At 43.5% G+C, this 18,279-nt stretch overlaps 1 protein-coding gene across 1 annotated transcript in view; it reads left to right on the top strand.

Annotated features, from left to right (window-relative positions):
- Nucleotides 1-12,709: 12,709 nt before the first annotated feature.
- LOC311230760 (CMP-N-acetylneuraminate-beta-galactosamide-alpha-2,3-sialyltransferase 1-like) overlaps nt 12,710-18,279 on the top strand; it is a gene marked incomplete at both ends in the record, with an annotated part of 39,292 nt that continues 33,722 nt past the window's right edge. Inside the window, 2 exons of the mRNA XM_084317119.1 lie at nt 12,710-12,937; nt 14,991-15,184. Coding sequence (XP_084173245.1) covers nt 12,710-12,937; nt 14,991-15,184 — 422 coding nt within the window. The remainder of the gene's footprint in view (nt 12,938-14,990; nt 15,185-18,279) is intronic.

Raw genomic sequence — 18,279 nt, 5'->3', positions numbered from 1 at the left:
TCGCCAGCGTATTCGGACAAAAGCCCCTCAGCCGAGCGGGCCCTGTCCCCCCAATAGTACACCGCCTGGCACACTGACCCTGCAACAGGCAGTCAGCATGGCCGTAAGCACACAAAAAAGGTTAACCAACGGAAGCAGGCAGCGCACCGGGGAAAAACCAGGCAACAGGCTATTAACCCCAGCCCGGAGACTGCGGACGAGACAGGCGCCAGAGGGGACAGCTGAACACAGCCGCCCCGGCGGAAGGAGCGGAAGCTGGCGGCGTTGCATGACCAAGCCTCCATTTTAAAAACCCCCACCCAGAGGGGTTGAGGCAGAGAAGGCTGATACGATTGGCAGACGTCATGAACGTGCAGGGGCACCCTCAACTGGTGAACCCGAGAGTTGACACTGCTCCAACACACCAGGGAATCAACCACCTTGGCGTTACCCAATGCGGTGGTTGTTCCTATAACCCCTCAAGAAAAAACTCACACACCTGCGGGTATACACCGGCTATACTGCAGTACAAGTGTTTCAGTTTTCAAAAAAGGGTTAACCCAGGCCTACGGGTCGACGAAACATCACCTCGGACCGGGCCTGGCGATACGGGAAAGCACAGGGTCACCAGAGGAGGTCAAAGACCACCCCAACAGGCCCCTCTTCGCCATGCATGAGAGAGGAGCGAAAAAGAATGGAGAACCACCCCCTAAGCACACGTACTTGGTATTCCCAGGCGGTCTCCCAACCAAGTACTAACCAGGACCAACCTGTGTAGCGGCCGAGATCCGACGAGATCGAGCGTGTACAGGTTGGCATGGCCGTAAGCCATTACGACAGTGCTGAGTAAAAACGTACCCAACCAGGGTCTCCATAGCGCTTAACCCTGCGACACCCGGACCGACCCGGCATTTTTCCCCATGAAAAAAGCCCAAGTCCCTCAGGGTACCAGAACAGCAGATCTGCATCCCCGGCGGACAACGGGTTCAACTGATCCGGACCAGCGTGACCAGAACCAGTCCCGTGCCCTAACCACGCCGACATGCCTACTCCAGGAGAAAGGGCAGATATGCGTGTCGATCTTAACATGAAAAGAAGGCGCCACCCAGACGTTCGGGCGAACCGCGCCTGGTGGCCCACCCCAAGGGTGACCCTATTGGTGGCTTCACGGGAGGGCGACGGACCCGACCGTGCGAAGAGGCACTCAAGCAACTCAACGTACAGGGTGAGCAGACCGTGGCTTGACCCCACGACTACACACACGCACAACCCGCATGCCACCCGGGAACGAACAGAGGGAAACAACCTCGTTACTGCCCCCAGAATCACGGGGTCAAGGGCAAACCCAACCCTGTGGCAAGGCCGTAGCAGCGGAGCGCGAAGGAAGACCCAGACCCACCAAAAGGACTGGACTCCCTGGAATGGGGGCCCGGAGAAGTCCATGATGCCAGCATCACGACCCCACCAGGTGGGCACGTAGTGCCGCGCCCCCCACATCGCCAGCGTATTCGGACAAAAGCCCCTCAGCCGAGCGGGCCCTGTCCCCCCAATAGTACACCGCCTGGCACACTGACCCTGCAACAGGCAGTCAGCATGGCCGTAAGCACACAAAAAAGGTTAACCAACGGAAGCAGGCAGCGCACCGGGGAAAAACCAGGCAACAGGCTATTAACCCTAGCCCGGAGACTGCGGACGAGACAGGCGCCAGAGGGGACAGATATGCGTGTCGATCTTAACATGAAAAGAAGGCGCCACCCAGACGTTCGGGCGAACCGTGCCTGGTGGCCCACCCCAAGGGCGTGAGACCCCTCTACATATGTTCAGATCCATTCTGTCATCATCCCCCAGACATGAACGAGAATCCGTCGATAACCAACCCAGGTCGTGGGATGTGGTCGTCGGAGGAGGAAAAACCCCCATCTCAGTTGCTTTATAAAAACGCCGTTTTAACCACAAGCAACCAAGGCGTGCCAGTCAGTCGCCTGTTTACAGCGAGCTAGCACTATACGTGCGTCGGGACACACCCCCATCAATGAACAGGCTATTTAGACCTGTCATTGAATCCCCAATGCGCCCAGGGGAACGACAAGAGGGGTGTGACACTTCCTAACTCCAACACTTTTTGAATAGAAAAGAAGGAAGCATCAACAGTATGTATCCCAGTCTACACAGCCGGGGGTAAAAAAATTTCACATTTTTACATCCCACCACCCTCCCATAGGAAGGAGACGGGGATCCCCAGAGAGACTGCACTGAACCCATACACACTCAATAATCGAATTGAATCGAATACATATACAATAGAATAGGACACCTTCTAGAGGGTCCACTCACTTTGACAATCTGAGGAGGAAGGCTCTGTACTCTGATGGAGGCTCCCTCACATGGAAGAAGGAGTCCGAACTCACAGAAAGCCCGAAAAGGCGCTTGGTGAGGAGGAGCCCTGACCACCCCCCTGAAACAGATCCATCACATGGACCTGAACAGCACACGGAAGTCCTACCAACAGAGACGCGCACGGTGACGTACTCTATGGCGGGGGAATTTCTGTGGTGCACACGCCCAATATACCAGGCCGTGGGACCAGGAAACTCCCTCCCCCCCCCGTAACGTGCCGAACCGCAACATGACGGGAACCTTGAAGGACAGGGGGTGTACCCCTGACCGACAGAAACAAGGGGGAGAGGAAAGGTTACCAGTTCACCCTTTTACGACCCCACACCCATGATACAATGTAATGACAAAAAGAGAATATGACACAGTCATAGTCAGCTCTATGAAGCGCTTGACAGCTCCACACAGCGCATGAGCTAACCTGCGATCTGATTTTTACTAAGGAAAAAACACAGAATAGAGAGGGCTCTAAGAGCCCCGGTCCAACATACACATGTGCTTCTGTGGCCAGTCCAACCCAGTTGTAGGTCACATGACACACACAACCCATCATCACCTAAAAAAAATGGCAAAAACACTCTACAGAGGAACGCCGTTTTTCATAATGAGAGAATACATAATTCTCGATTAGTATCGGCCACAGGCCTTGCTAAGCACACACGACAGCGACCAAACAATCTTTTCTTTTAGGAAAATAAAGTTTCTCCAGCAGTTTTAGCACAACCTCAGCAATCAAGCTAAGGGTTACATCGCATCCCTACCACACAAAAAACACACGTAGTGCAACATGTCTGATAGGGGGATGAAAAAGTCCCCAGGGAACCGGGGGGAAACACAATCCTCTTATTTTACCCTTAATACGGCCAGTTAAAACAGGAAAACCTGTTAATATGTGAACACTGTTCATTGTCATCACAGGCTGAGAAAAGAACATTCTTTTACTCACTTGTCACTAAGCATAGCTTCATAGGTTAGTTACCTTAGTTGTGAGTACACGGTACATAACAACACACATGATGTTTCTCACACAACAACCAGATCATTTTCACATCTGTAACAACCCGATTTGCACGGAGAAGCTAACTGCCAGTGACAAAGACAGTTCACACATAACTCGCGTCGTATCCTAAATGCATTGCAGCAACACACGTTTTGGGAAAACATCGTCATTCACAAAACATTTAGAAAAGTAAAACCAGAAGACGTGTTATAAGGTCTGGTCAAACCTTGTTCTACCCGGAACGTAGATCAGCGAAGTGCAGTCACAAGACACCGTAGAACACAGCCGTCCTGTGTTGTTCGATCCGGGCAGCGTCGCCGCTCCAACCAGTCGCTACAGTCCTCTTTGTTGACGCAATCCCCGTCCAGGCTCAGGGCAGGGTCGACGAACATCCCCTGTCAAGGATGACGTCGTAGTCAATAGTGTAAAACATGTTACAATCAAAGCACGTACAACAGAGTAGCATTAAGCTAACGGCCGCTCCAACCGTCGGTCGCTATTACCCCTGCTCGCGAGACGGCGAGCGAACGGCGCACGCGACCAGAGGGGAGCTCACGGCGGCGCGCGAGTAGCAGAAGCTACCTCGCGCTGGCCTTGTCCGATAGCAGCAAGCTAACGTTTCCTAGTGATCACAACAGCTAGCGCCGCAGCTAACAGCTGACTGGCTAACAGTAGGCCCACCTCTGTAGGCCACGCAGTGATCCCAGCAGGCTAACGCCGCAGCTAACAGCTGACTGGCTAACCGTAAGCTAAGCAGCTACCACCTGAACTTTGTACACAATGACATAACACTCACCCAGACAGGCCGCCGTTCTGAAACTCCCCTCACTTTTTAAGCGAAAAGAGAAACAAGATGTCACACAGCTTTACAACGGTGATTTTACCAACACCCGACGGAATCAGCACAATACCAAACTGGCTTGTGTAGCTGACTTGAACATGGATCTGCCGCTATCGCACATCCATGCACATATCTCCTTGTGAAGGAATACTCTCATTCGGATATGAAAGAAGGGGCTTAACACGGGACAGAGAGATATCCACTCGTCCAGAACACACAGGGATCACCAGTGTTAATGGTCGCGGCCCACTAGTTAAACTACAATGGTCTTCAGACCAAGGTCTTCTGTCGCCTAGGGTGGCTGAACAAAGGACCCTAGCCTGGGGCCGGTTTCCATAAACATTGTCAAGTAGCCCCCATAGCACTAACAGACAAGTGAAGCCCGCCAGCAACAGTACTCACCCAACTTGAAACCCACCGCTTCTCACAACAGCGGCGCGTCCGACAGTTCAGCTGTGGCCTGACAGGTTTCACCCCAACAAACACAGCAAGGAACTGCAGTTGAGAAGCATGCAGCGGCGTGCTCCCAATACGAAAACCGGTGGAGGGTTTTTAGAATGATCACCATCTTCCAGACACTCCAGTGACGAAGACAACATTGCCGTATTTTCTCGAAAAAAGTGAGAGAAAATAAAGATATGATGTCAACGTATCTCCTTGTTCTTCCTTTCCTTGTAAACAATATTTTTCTCCACGTCAAGTGGGCATATGAGCAACAAGTTGCTTGTGATGAAATTTGAGAAGGAGATGAGTGTGTGGCACCACCCCTGCTTATATAGGTAAGCGGATGGGGGTGTGGCCAGATGAATGCTGGCATTTAAAGGTACATTTGTGAAATTATTCAGTGTATATATGCTGAAGCGAGATATATGCAATGAATGCTGAGCGTGAGCTAGTGTGGCACAGAACTCTTTGGAATGGCCTGCCTCGGAACCTCTGCTGCATTTAGAGTAGATTCACTTTTAAAAAGAATCTTACATTGTTTTTAAATTGTTCTTAACACTGTAAAGTAATTTTAATTTTTTGTTTTACACTAATGTAATTTTAGCTATCTTAATTGTTACAATAGTTTCATTATGCATTGTGTGTACTGACTTTTAATAATTTAGTTTTTGCAATAGTGATTGTTTTTGTATGTTTTTTTGTGTGTGGACCCCAGGAAGACTAGCTGGTTGCTATCGCACCAGCTAATGGGGATCCCTAATAAAATAAAATTAAATAAAATCATATCATAATAACTTAACTCACTTACTTTCTGTAACCCTGTCCTCGGATTGCAAAAAAGCCATATATAAATGGTATATGACGCATATTAGGTTAATATATAAGTATATAAGTATATATATATATTTAAAACAAGATAATTTTTTTTTATTTTGTATTGAAAAGTTCCAGAGCAAGGCGTTTTAGTTGAATATTCCATTCTGGGAATATGAAGTGAAGTTATTATCATATAATAGTGCTGCTACGGTAACCGGCCCAACCGAAACGTGTTCAACTCGTTTGCACGCCCTCCACAATACAGGAATGAGGGGTGGAGCCATTGGTCATGTGCATAAGTGTAACTTTGGTTTGTCCCTTTTTGAAAAGGCAGTAAATAATTCCACTAGTACTTCTTCACTGCAGCTTCCCCGTCTCCTGTCGTCCACCCAGAAGGGCATCACCAGGTAGGAAAACTGCCCCGTCGCCTGTTCAGCCATTGTGTTTGATTGATTGATTGAAACCTTTATTAACAACTTGCAGAATGAGTACAATACGGTACGGCTCAATACAAACAACTGCTAAGAGGATGCAGACCAGAACAGACCACCCTAACAGATGGGGGTCTCTAAAATATTTACTTCATGTACATTGTTTTCTGTATCATCGGATCATGTCGTAAGGCATTCCTATCAGTTGATGTATTATAATTACTATAATAAAGGTCCAGCTAATATGCTACTCATACCATCACCATCCAGGTGTAGCAGCACTATTATATCATAATAACTTACTTTCTGTAACCCTGTCCCCGGATTGCAAAAAAGCCCTATATAAATGGTATATGACGCACATTAGGTTAATATATAAGTCTATATATATATATATATATATATATATATATATATATATATATATATATATATATATATATATATATATATTTAAAACAAGATACATTTTAAAAAAAAATTATTTGACAGTCATTTTTTATTGAAAAGTTCCAGAGCAAGGCAATACCTCTGCGTTTTAGTTGAATATTCCATTCTGAGAATATGAAGTGAAGTTATTATTTTTTTTGTATCTACTTTTTCTCCCCATTTTCTATTTTTTCTCCCATCCCCAATTTCGTATTGTCCTATTCTCCCCTCCCCTGTCTCGAACGTTGTTAGACCATGCCTCCCACTGGTCGGCTGCAATGTGTACGAAGCCTTGCATCACGTGTCCCCTCCGGTACATGAGGAGGCAGCCGCCGCATCTTTTCACCTGCACAACGCGATCGGCGAGGGCGGTGGGAGGGTCAGGCAGCCCCCGTTGCTTCCTGATTCTGCTGTACAGGCGCACCAACCGACCTGTAGGAGTCGCTGCCCACAACGTCCGATCCCCACCCACCAGCTTCCCACCCCCTAATACTGCCAATTGTATTAGTATGAATGACCAGCCAAGCTGGTAGCAACGCCGAGAGCTGGGCTCGAACCCAGCATCTCTTGCGTTAGTGGCGAGCACCTTGCCCACTGCGCTACTTAGCCTCACATAAGTGAAGTTATTATGATATAATAGTGCTGCTACGGTAACCGGCCCATGCCTAGCGGGGACATGCTGATAGACAGGGGAGAGAAAGGCCCTGGCTGTGGCTTTAACACCATCAAAATGCCACAAATCAGGTTTTCAGGGGTGTTATTGAGAGGAGCCAAGCTCCCTAGGGCTCCACTGTATAGGCTGCATTCTTGCTCAGACCTATTTACAAGAATATTCTTGCTATCAGATTGGGATGGTTGGTCCTGAGAGGTCCTGAGGTGGAGGGTGGGTTTAGGGGAAATTGTGTCTTTTAGCATTATTTAAAAAATATATTATATTATTTTTATATATGTTTTTGTATTTTTATAATTATATATATATATATATATATATATATATATATATATATATATATATATATATATATATATATATATATATATATATAAATTATAATTGTTCCCGCTCTCTTGTCTTGTGACCCCAAATGTTATTGTTATTGTCTGTTGATCTGTTCATTATTATTATTATATATATTTTAACTAAGGCTGTCAAATATATCGCGTTAATATCGCGTTAACTCCCGATTCTATTAGTGCCACTAATTTTTTTAACTCAAGATTAACAAAAAAAAAAAAAAATTACTAGACTTCACTCATGTGTATTATTGATGCTCTCATTGATACTATGTTTGTTTCTGAAGTGTGTGTGTGTGTGTGTGTGTGAGATATAGAGAGAGAGGGGGGTGAGAGAGATGAGGAAGGGGCAAAAGAGAAAAAGAGCTGGGAGAGTGTGTGTGTGAGGGAGAGAGGGGGGTGTGTGATTAATCAGCCCTTGTGTGTGTGAATGTAACAAGTTCCTAACGTTTTCTTTCCCCTATTATTTCATGCACACTTTATTCATTGTTTTAAATTATTATTTTCTTTTAAGTTATTTTGTGCATCACTCTGTTTTGAATTTGATGCAAATTTGCAATGCATGAGGGTCATCCTTTTGTGTTAAATGGCTGCACAAAGCAAGCATTTGTTGACTCGCATGTTGATAAGAGTATTAAAACTTGGAACTTGAAAAAGATCTGTTTAAGGTAAAAAAAAAACAAAAAAAAAAAAAAACGATTAATTTGCGATTAATCGCGAGTTAACTATGGACAATCATGCGATTAATCGAGTTAAATATTTTAATCGTTTGACAGCACTAATTTTAACACATTCAGCGCCAGTGATTAGTCTGGTCCTTGTGGCTAACGTGCCACATGTCCATAACATGTTTTCACTGTGCGTCACTATGTTTGGAGAGCTATATCTATATTATATATTATAGCTATGGAGTCAATACTATAGTCATTTGACAGTGACTTTTTTCCATCGAAAGCGATAATTTTTTCATGCATACGTTCGCGCGTTATCCTGTGGTGAATATAAGTATAGTTTAGGAGTGATCCGGGATAATTCCTGAAACGCAGTTATAATAATAATAATAATAATAATAATATCTTAAATTTATATAGCGCCTTTCAGGAGACCCAAGGCGCTTAACAGGAGGGGGCAGCTAAGGGAGGGGAACAGAGAACAACTTAACAACAAAATAATGATCAAAAGGAAAGAAAGAAAGAAAACGAAAAACAAAAAGGGGAAATCAGGCAGAGTAATTTACAAATTTGGTGAAGAGGTGGGTTTTGAGTTGGGATTTGAAGGAGTGCAGGGATGTAGCACTACGGATGTTTGGAGGGAGTGAGTTCCAGAGGGTGGGTGTGGCCACAGAGAAGGCTCTGGGACCAACAGTCCGCATGTTGGTGCTGGGGATGGAGAGGAGACCGGAGTCAGAGGACCGCAGGGGCGGGATGTAGGGGATGGAGGAGGTCAGCTAGTACCGGGGGGCAAGGGAGTGAAGGGCTTTGTAGGTGATGAGGAGGATCTTGAAATTGATGCAGGACTTGACTGGAAGCCAGTGGAGGTGGATGAGTGTGGGGGTGATGTGGTGCCAAGACTTGGTGCAGGTGAGAACCCTGGCAGCAGAATTTTGCACATATTGTAACCTGTTCAGGCCATTGCTGGGTAGCCCTATGAGGACAGAGTTTGCATAGTCAAGACAGGAGGTGACGAAAGCGTGAATGAGAGTCTCTGCTACAGAGTCGGGAGAGATAGCTGGAGTCTGGAAATGTTCCTGAGATGGAAAAAAGCTGATTTGGTTATTGATTTTATGTGGGAATGAAAGGAGAGGGTGGAGTCCAGTATGACACCCAGGTTGCGAACTTCTGGGCAAGGGTAGATTAGGCAGCCATCCACTTCAAGGAAGAGATCTCCAACATTCCAAGCAGTGACTGCTTGGCCACAACCATGAGCTCAGTCTTCTTGCTATTTAGTTTCAGGAAATTGGATGACATCCAGGCCTTGATGTCAAGGAGGTAGTTGACGAGGTGCTGTGGGGGCAGAGGAGTGGAGGGTGAGGTGCTGATGTAGAGCTGAGTGTCATCAGCGTAAGAGTGGAAATTGAGACCATGTTTCCGGATGATGTGACCAAGGGGGGAGCATGTAGATTGTGAAGAGGAGTGGACCAATAACGGAACCCTGCGGCACACCTTGGTTGACTGGGGCAGGGGTAAAGGTAGAGTTGCAGATGGAGATTAACTGTTTTCAGTCAGTGAGCCGCATCGGCGTATTTAAACCACTTCTACTGGGGCACGCGTATTGTATTGATCAGCTGTGCCCCAGTAAAAATGCCCCCAAGAAAAAACAAAAAAAGGCATAGTAGGCAATGGCATGCATTTGGTATGTTAAGCCCCTCCCATGGTCGAGCGGAACGTACGCAGAGCGGACTCCGCGGAGGTCCGTGCGGACACTTTGAGCTTTCATAGTCGAGCGTACCTCCAAGGACCTCCGCGGACCAATTTCCTACATGTCTCGCGCCACCCTTGAACGAGTGCTCCTGCCTGAGTCTTCACAGTCTTGTTTAGCAGAGAGGAGATCCGGTACAATAATCGAGTTTGTTGGTTGACTTTTTGTATTACATTGGATGCCATTTTGTCACAGGAAATATTAGCCTCTAGGATGGAACCCAGGTAGGTAATTTCCTCTTTCCTTGTGACAATATTGTCACCCACTGTAACTGAGAAGCCGTCGGTCTTGCTGAGTTTGTTATTTGAACCGAAGAGAATGGACTCTGTTTTGCCCATGTGTAATGATAGTTTGTTGAGGGTTTTTTCAATCTGTAACTTGTTCTTGTCAGAGACCAGCAGGGCTGAGTCGTCCGCAAACAGGAACAAGTTGCAGTCACAAGCTGACGACATGTCATTTGCATAAATTAGGAACAGTAGCGGTCCTAGTATGCTTCCTTGTGGAACACCACAGCTCACTGGGAGGGGGGGATAGGGTACCGTTTACCTCCACCATCTGTTCTCTCCCCTCCAGGTAGGATTGTATCCAGCTCACTGATAAGACTATCAAAACCAATTGCTTTTAGCTTGTCAATCAGAATGGTGTGATTGACAGTGTCGAAGGCCTTTTGTAGGTCCAGCATGACCATGCCGCAGTATTTGCCCGCGTCCACCTCTTGTTTGATGTGGTCGTTCAAATAGAGAAGGCATGTGTCAGTGGAGTGGGATGTTCTGAAGCCAGATTGGAATTCGTAGATTAGATTTTTTTCCTCTAGGTACTTTTCGACCTGTTCGTATACTATTTTTTCCATGACTTTCGAGATGGATGTAAGGATAGAAACAGGGCGGTAGTTGCCTGGGTCTAATTTTCTGCCGTTTTTGTGCAGGGGTGTTACTCTCGCAATTTTGAAGTCCTTGGGGACGTGTCCCTGTTTTATGGAGAGGTTTATTATGTGTGTGATGACTGGGGTGATGGCGGCTGCTGAGTGTCTGAGGAATTTGGAGGGGATGTTGTCATGGCCAGTGGCCTTGTTCGGTTGGAGGGCGCTCAGTTTTTTGAGTACCTCATCTGTAGTTACCATTTCCAGTTTGAAGTCGTCTTTGTGGACGCCTAGGTTATTGTGGTATGCTACTATGTGTTCTACCCCATAATGCCCTGAGTGGGAGGGTAGTTTGTTTACCAGTGTTGTGGCTATGTTTGTGAAGAAAGTGTTTAAGTAATTGGCTACATCCATCTTGTCTGTGATGAGCGTGTTGTCCTTCTTTATGATCATGGAGTTTACGTCCTTTCTTAGTCTGTTTCTTTCTAGTTTGAGTTCAGTCACGTGGGCTTGGAGTTCACTGCTCATGCTTTTGGTAAGGTTTGACTGACTTTTACGAAACTCAAGAGCATTTTTTGTCTCTGGCTTTCATAGCGGTCAGTATTCCAGTGTGCATCCACGGCTCACCACGATTTTTTTACCCTGGTGGTTAGTATTGTTGAAAATTTGGTTTTGAAGCCAAGCCATGTTTCTTCAACCAGTGTACCATTGAGCTCATCTGACCAGTCCAGGCTCTCCAGTTCAAGGTTAAAGGCCTCGCTAGAGTAGGTTTTGAGGTCTCTAGATGTGACTGTTTTGTGACAGCCAGCCTTTTGCTTTAGCTTTTTGCGGGTACAGAATATCATATAATGATCACTTAACCTGCATGCTATAACCCCTTTATTGGAGATCTTGGACTTGTCAGAGGTCAGGATGAGGTCAATGGTAGTCTGAGTTGAATCACACACTCGTGTTGGTTGGGTGATTAGCTGGCTCAGGCCGTGTAGATCACAAAACCTACTGAAGGCCTTGAAGACGGGTGCTGCTTTAGGTAGCATGTCCGTGTTCCAGTGCTGTGCCCCAGTACAGTGCTTGGTCTAGATACGCCCCTGCAGTGAGGTAGGACTCGAACCAGGTGAGAGCAGTCCCAGTAACACCCAGGTGGTCAGAGAGGCGCTTGAGGAGAATGAAATGGGAGACCGTGTCAAAGGCCGCAGATAGATCCAGGAGGATGAGGAAGCTGATGTGACCGGAATCAGAGGCAATGAGGAGGTCGCCATATAGGGCGCTACGTGTAATCTACCATATGCGTTGGCGTTTCTTGCCTGGACACGCTACTATTTTCAAATCAAATGTATATAACGGGTATTATGTTTCATCATGAATGCATGAAAGTAGGGGGGGGGGGGGGGGGTCGTTTTTTTATGCTTTGATGGTCAGTAACGGCATTCGTGTTGAACACTACAGATGCTGATCAGCTGGATAAATATGAAAACATTGTTGGATCAAGCTGAAATTGATGTCAGCTAGTCCTTACATTTGGCCCGGGGTATTCCAAAAAGAATATTCCAATTGTCTGATCACGATTTCCAGTATTGGTGTACATCTGGTCCCGAACATAATTTGGCACAACTTATGGATCGATTGTGCCATATGCACTTCGAAGTGGTCGGATGAAGCGATTTACTCGGCTCCATCTAAATATAGTGCCCGGTGACATTTGAGTGTAACACAGGGTTAGATATAAGGTTTCAAAGGGTGGGCGACACTGCCATCTGGCAGGATGCGGCCGGTATTGCATTTTGGCGATCTCAAAATCCTTTCCTATGGCAACACCGAGGTCAGTGGATGAATAATGAATACAAATATAGAATAAAAGAAATAACGACCAAAACCCGAGATATCTCGGGTCTGGAGTCCAACGCTTGGCGAGTTAACACGACTTATCTCGGGTTTGGCGCCGAATGTGTTAATTTATTTTACTCCTTCAATTATTCTTTACATTATTTATTATTGTGTTCTGGTATGTCTTGTTGTATGTTATGTGAATTTTTTTTATATTCTCGCTATCCACAGACTACTCTGCAATAAAGTCCACCGCCGAGATGACTGTCAAATACATAAGAGTCTTACTTACTGCCAGTCTACTGAGCCTCGTCATCACCGCCTGCGTGTTCTTGGGAGGACAATATTCTGAGATTCTGAACGGAGCCAGATGTTGTGCCTGTCATACATGCATATCAGATGACAACGAGAAACGTTTCAACAAATCTATTGATCCCTTTTTGACAAGAGAAAACAAGCATTCGGGGAACGCCCACGTGTGGTGGAAGGTAAGCGACACGTCTTTTGTACAGATACCCCTGTGAGTCAGTCTCATCTCTATCCTCATATCTCTATACCCCTGTGAGTCAGTCTCATCTCTATCCTCATATCTCTGAGTCTATACCCCTGTGAGTCAGTCTCATCTCTATCCTCATATCTCTATACCCCTGTGAGTCAGTCTTACCTCTATCCTCATATCTCTATACCCCTGTGAGTCAGTCTCATCTCTATCCTCATATCTCTATACCCCTGAGAGTCAGTCTTGCCTCTATACTCATATCTCTATACCCCTGTGAGTCAGTCTCATCTCTATCCTCATATCTCTATACCCCTGTGAGTCAGTCTTACCTCTATCCTCATATCTCTATACCCCTGTGAGTCAGTCTTACCTCTATCCTCATATCTATATACCCCTGTGAGTCAGTCTCATCTATCCTCATATCTCTATACCAGGGGCGGGGCTAGGGGGTGGCTACTTGAGCTCAAGCCCTGAATGTTTTCTGAAAAGCCCCGAATCTATTTAAAAAAAAAAAAAAAAACATGAAAATATGTTTGCACCAGATTTAGCAGAAGCTAATTTCCATCTGTAGTCTATCCAGCTGCTAACTGTATTTGAGTGAGTTAAGTCTTGGTGTTATGGTAGACTCAGACCTAAGCTTTAAATCACAATCAACAAGTTGACAAAAACATAATTCTTCCACCTTAGAAACATAGCTAAAGTACGGCCATTTATAAATCAAAAGGACGCTGAAAACCAGATCCATGCCTTTATCTCAAGCCGACTCGACTACTGTAATGCACTCCTTACCGACCTCCCGAAAAAATACGATAACTATATTATTGCAATGCACTATTGCATTATTTTATTCTATTTGACTAACTATTTTATCGAGTTAACCCTAGATCTTAGATCCTAATATGAAAAACGATGTGGTTTAATGTTCTATGTCTTACCTTGACTTTGTCTATTTTATGCTTTATGTCTGCACTTTATGCATTGCTCTTGATCTGCCAATGTTGTGCTCATTTTATGCCTGTCTTTTTGTACTGCTGTGAAGCACTTTGAGCTGCAATTATTGTATGAAAGGTGCTATACAAACACAGTGTATTATTATTCTTATTATTATTTATTATTATTATTATTATTATTATTATTATTATTATTATTATTATTATTATTATTATTATTATTATTATTATTATTATTATTATTATTATTATTATTATTATTATTATTATTATTATTATTATTATTATTATTATTATTATTATTATTATTATTATTATTATTATTATTATTATTAATTATTATAGTTTGCTTCATTAATTAAAGGGTGTGAATTTAAGTCTTCTCTAGTGCCTTTTGTCCGCTTTAAGGTGGTGGTATAAGTTAAAGGTTGTGGTGTCGAAGTAAAAAAAATCCGGGCCCGCTCACGCGGGCACCTATCTGGGCTAAGCCCCGGATCTCCTACAATCCTAAATCCGCCCCTGCTCTATAACCCTGTGAGTCAGTCTAACCTCTATCCTTGTTATGTTCACTCAAGTGTGAAACAGGTTTTGTTTTATTTATTCGCTTAATGAAGGTAAATCAAAAGTACACAATGAAACATGTGCAGGTGAGAAAGGAAACCATACAGGGCTCACCTATATAAAAGAAAACACACAAGTAAGATTGCTAATTCAATAATGTTCAAGAATATAATAATAATAATAATAATAATAATAATAATAATAATAATAATAATAATAATAATAATAATAATAATAATAATAATAATAATAATAATAATAATAATAATAATAATAATAATAATAATAATAATAATAATAATAATAATAAGTGTGAGTGAGTTGGAGGCAAGTTAATGGCTTAGATTCATCAGGCTGGTCTTCAATCTATGTTTGAAATTATTGAGAGAAGACGCTGAGTTGGCAATATGTACTGTATGTTGTAATGTAGGCTAATCATGGATTCATTACAAAATAGTTTTGACCCCCCCCCCCCCCTCCCCTCCTACACACTCTGTATTGAAGCCACATGTCTTGTTTGGTTTGTGTCAGCGTTTACAGAATGACAGAACCGATGATTCCTACGAAGCCGCTGTGGAAGAGCTGTTCAACTTCTTCCCAAACAATTTGACCTTCATGGATTCAAGCCCCCGGCGCTGCAGGACGTGTGCCGTGGTCGGTAATTCAGGGAACCTGATTAAATCACACTATGGAGCCATCATCGACATTCATGACGTCGTCATAAGGTAAACCATAAACATGTGGTTCCCAAGGAGTGGGCTGTAAGGAACCAAATAGAATGGCTCACAGAGATTTCAGGTGGTATACTTGACAGTCAGGTACTGTGCCTGCTTGAAGAGCCTCAAGCACTAAACAAAAGTGCGGTGCAATTAGATATAATAATAATAATAATAATAATAATAATAATAATAATAATAATAATAATAATAATAATAATAATAATAATAATAATAATAATAATAATAATAATAATAATAATAATAATAATAATAATAATAATAATAATAAACGTTATTGGTATAGCACCTTTCATACAGAAACTGCAGCTCAAAGTGCTTCACAACAGAAAAAAGACAGGCATAAAATGAGCACATAAAGTGCAGACATTTTTTCACATTAGGATCTAACATCCCAACAGGCCACCTTGTTTATGATTTGATTCAGTTTTAAACAGACAATAATACAAATATTAAGATAAAATAGACAGAGTAAAATAGTGCAATAGTGCAGTGCAATACAATTGTAGAATAGAATAGATTAAAATATATATATATTTTACAGTGCAATAAAATAGTTCTGGATTACTGTTCAACAGTTCAAAGTTGTTCTATCCACAGTTTAAAACTTGACAGTCTTCCCTCCTGTTTTATACCTACCTATCAGGGCACAGTTCCCTCTCTCAGGGTGCAGTTCTAGGCCTGGGTCCTACACAGTTTTAAAGCCTGACAGTCTCTTGTTTGATACCCACACAGTTTAATACCTGACCGTTTTGAACCTCTAATAAAAAGCAATAGACAGAGTAAAATAATACAGTGCAATAATAGAATAGTAGAATAGAATATATAGTAAAATTATGCAATAGAATGGACAGAGTAAAATAGTGCTACAGTACAATCAACACAGCGGAGTGTACTAGAAGGCTATGGTGAAGAGGCACGTTTTTAGCTTATTTATGAAAATATTAAGATATCTAGCTTCCCTAATGTCCATAGGTAGTGTGTTCCATAACTTTGGTGCATAGTTTGCAAAGGCTGCATCCCCAATTTTCCTTAGACTGTGGCTTGGAACCTATTGCAATGTTTTAGGAGGCAAATAGTTGACTAGAGAATTTGCAATGTAGCTTGGTCCTGTTCCATTTAGTGCTTTGTAGGAGGACCTTGAAATCAATTCTAAATGTTACCGGAAGCCAGTGTAGGTTAGCTAATACTGGACTGATGTGGTCTCTCCTCTTGGTTCTAGTTATAGTCCGGTGGCTTAGCGCCAGATTTGAGAAGGATGTGGACGCGCCGGACAAAAGCACCACATTTTCCCCATGTGTTCCTCATCATCATAGCTTTCATTTTGGGGTAGGGGCCACATCATCATGATGGATTTCAAGATGGGCGCCATGTAAAATCAAGGTTATGCCCATTAATAAATATCTTGGTCCATAGCGCGCTCAATATTTGAGCGAACACAAAGGTATTGGTATCCCTGTAAACTAGAGAAGCTAAGCTTTCCATTGGTATCATTTTCATTAAGCCCAACTGTTGGGAAGGGGGTTTTAATAGTCAACGATTCAAAATCATGTTCAATTTTAGCCTAGAAAAAACTGCCATGCTCATCTTCCAAAAGGTCCCTTGGCCGTTCACATGAATATATCAGAGTGAACATTGGTTTTATAGGTACCCACAAGCCTCTTCTTTCCAGACCTACCCACTTTGTCCAACTTGCATGCTATTTGGGGCAATAATCAAGCAGGTTTGTGCATGTGGTACAAATGTGTCGAACATTCTAACAACTGCCAAAAATGTGAATGTTGGGGTTAGGGTTTGTTGGTAAAACGTTGAAAAAGTGTTAATGCTATGAAGAATGTCACCAGATGAATATTTGTACCATTCTAACAACATATTTACATAATTTTTTACTTGTATAACAGTCAGACATGCATGAATCGAATAGACATTTTATTAGGATCACTCGTTACATTTATTATTATTATCATAACTCTTTAGCCCGTATAGGCGTATTTAACTGTTATGGAGATATTTTCGCGGGTCTTGTGCAGTGGTCTCGTGCCCGCGAAAATATCAGAATGTTTCATAAAAATTCCTGCGGTATACTGGCCAGCTCTCAGTGCACGTCTCGTGACAGCGCGATAAGGGACATGTTTAAAAAGGCAAAACATAATATAACAGGTAAGTCAAGTGTCATTACTTTAGTTATCAAAGGTGGAATCTCTGGACATAAGCAATGACGTTATAGTTTAAAGCTAAACTATACGTTTTTCTCTTTTGTTAGAAGAGGGATAACTTCTTCAGTTATTACAATAAAAAATATATTTTTTTTATATATCTTCCTATGGAAGGAATAATCAACATAGCTCAAGACAGATAGTTGACTAACGTAGCTAGCTAAACCATGTATTCAACTGCATCTAGTATGTACGTATTGTAAGTAACCGACCTCAAACCGACCTCAAACGCAACGGCACAGAGAGGAAGTTCAGAGTTAGCCAAAGCAAGGGCGTATTTATTTACAGAGTCACAAGATGGAATGAAGTACAGCAATCGAACAAACGGGGAATCTGGCATGTGAAGATGTTGCGGCTCTGCAGATACTCCCAGTAGGTAGTGGTGAGGAATTGGCTAGTGACGTTGAAGCGGCTCTGCAGATACTCCCAGCTTTCACTCCCGGTGGAAACGGAGAGAGAGAGAAATCAGAGTTAGCCCAACGCACACACAGAGGCAGAGAGGTGACTGATCCAGTATAAATCCAAGTGACTTGATCTTCGGTGTACCACACACAAGTTAGCAGAGTCCAGAGAAAAAACAATACGGTATCTTCAGTGTTAAACTAACACAAAAATTAGGTGAGTCCAGTACAAACAAAACGGGATCTCTTCGGTGTTCACCAAACACACAAAAAACTGATAATCCAAAAGACAGTTTCCAAAAACTCACCAGAGCGCAACGCGAGAAGCGGGCAGATTACGAGGCGTAGCTCCGAACGGGGAACCAGGTTCTCCACAGCAGTTCTCCACAAAAGATCCTGGAGAGCAAAAAAACAGCAACAGCGACGGGGAAAGCAGGTATATGCAGGTGTAATTCAGAACGACCCA

The sequence above is a fragment of the Notolepis coatsorum genome (genome assembly GCF_963971535.1).
Source record: "Notolepis coatsorum genome assembly, chromosome: 6".
Lineage (NCBI taxonomy): Eukaryota > Metazoa > Chordata > Actinopteri > Aulopiformes > Paralepididae > Notolepis > Notolepis coatsorum.
The sequence above is the reverse complement of the archived record's forward strand: the minus strand, read 5'-3'. Positions and strand labels throughout refer to the sequence as shown.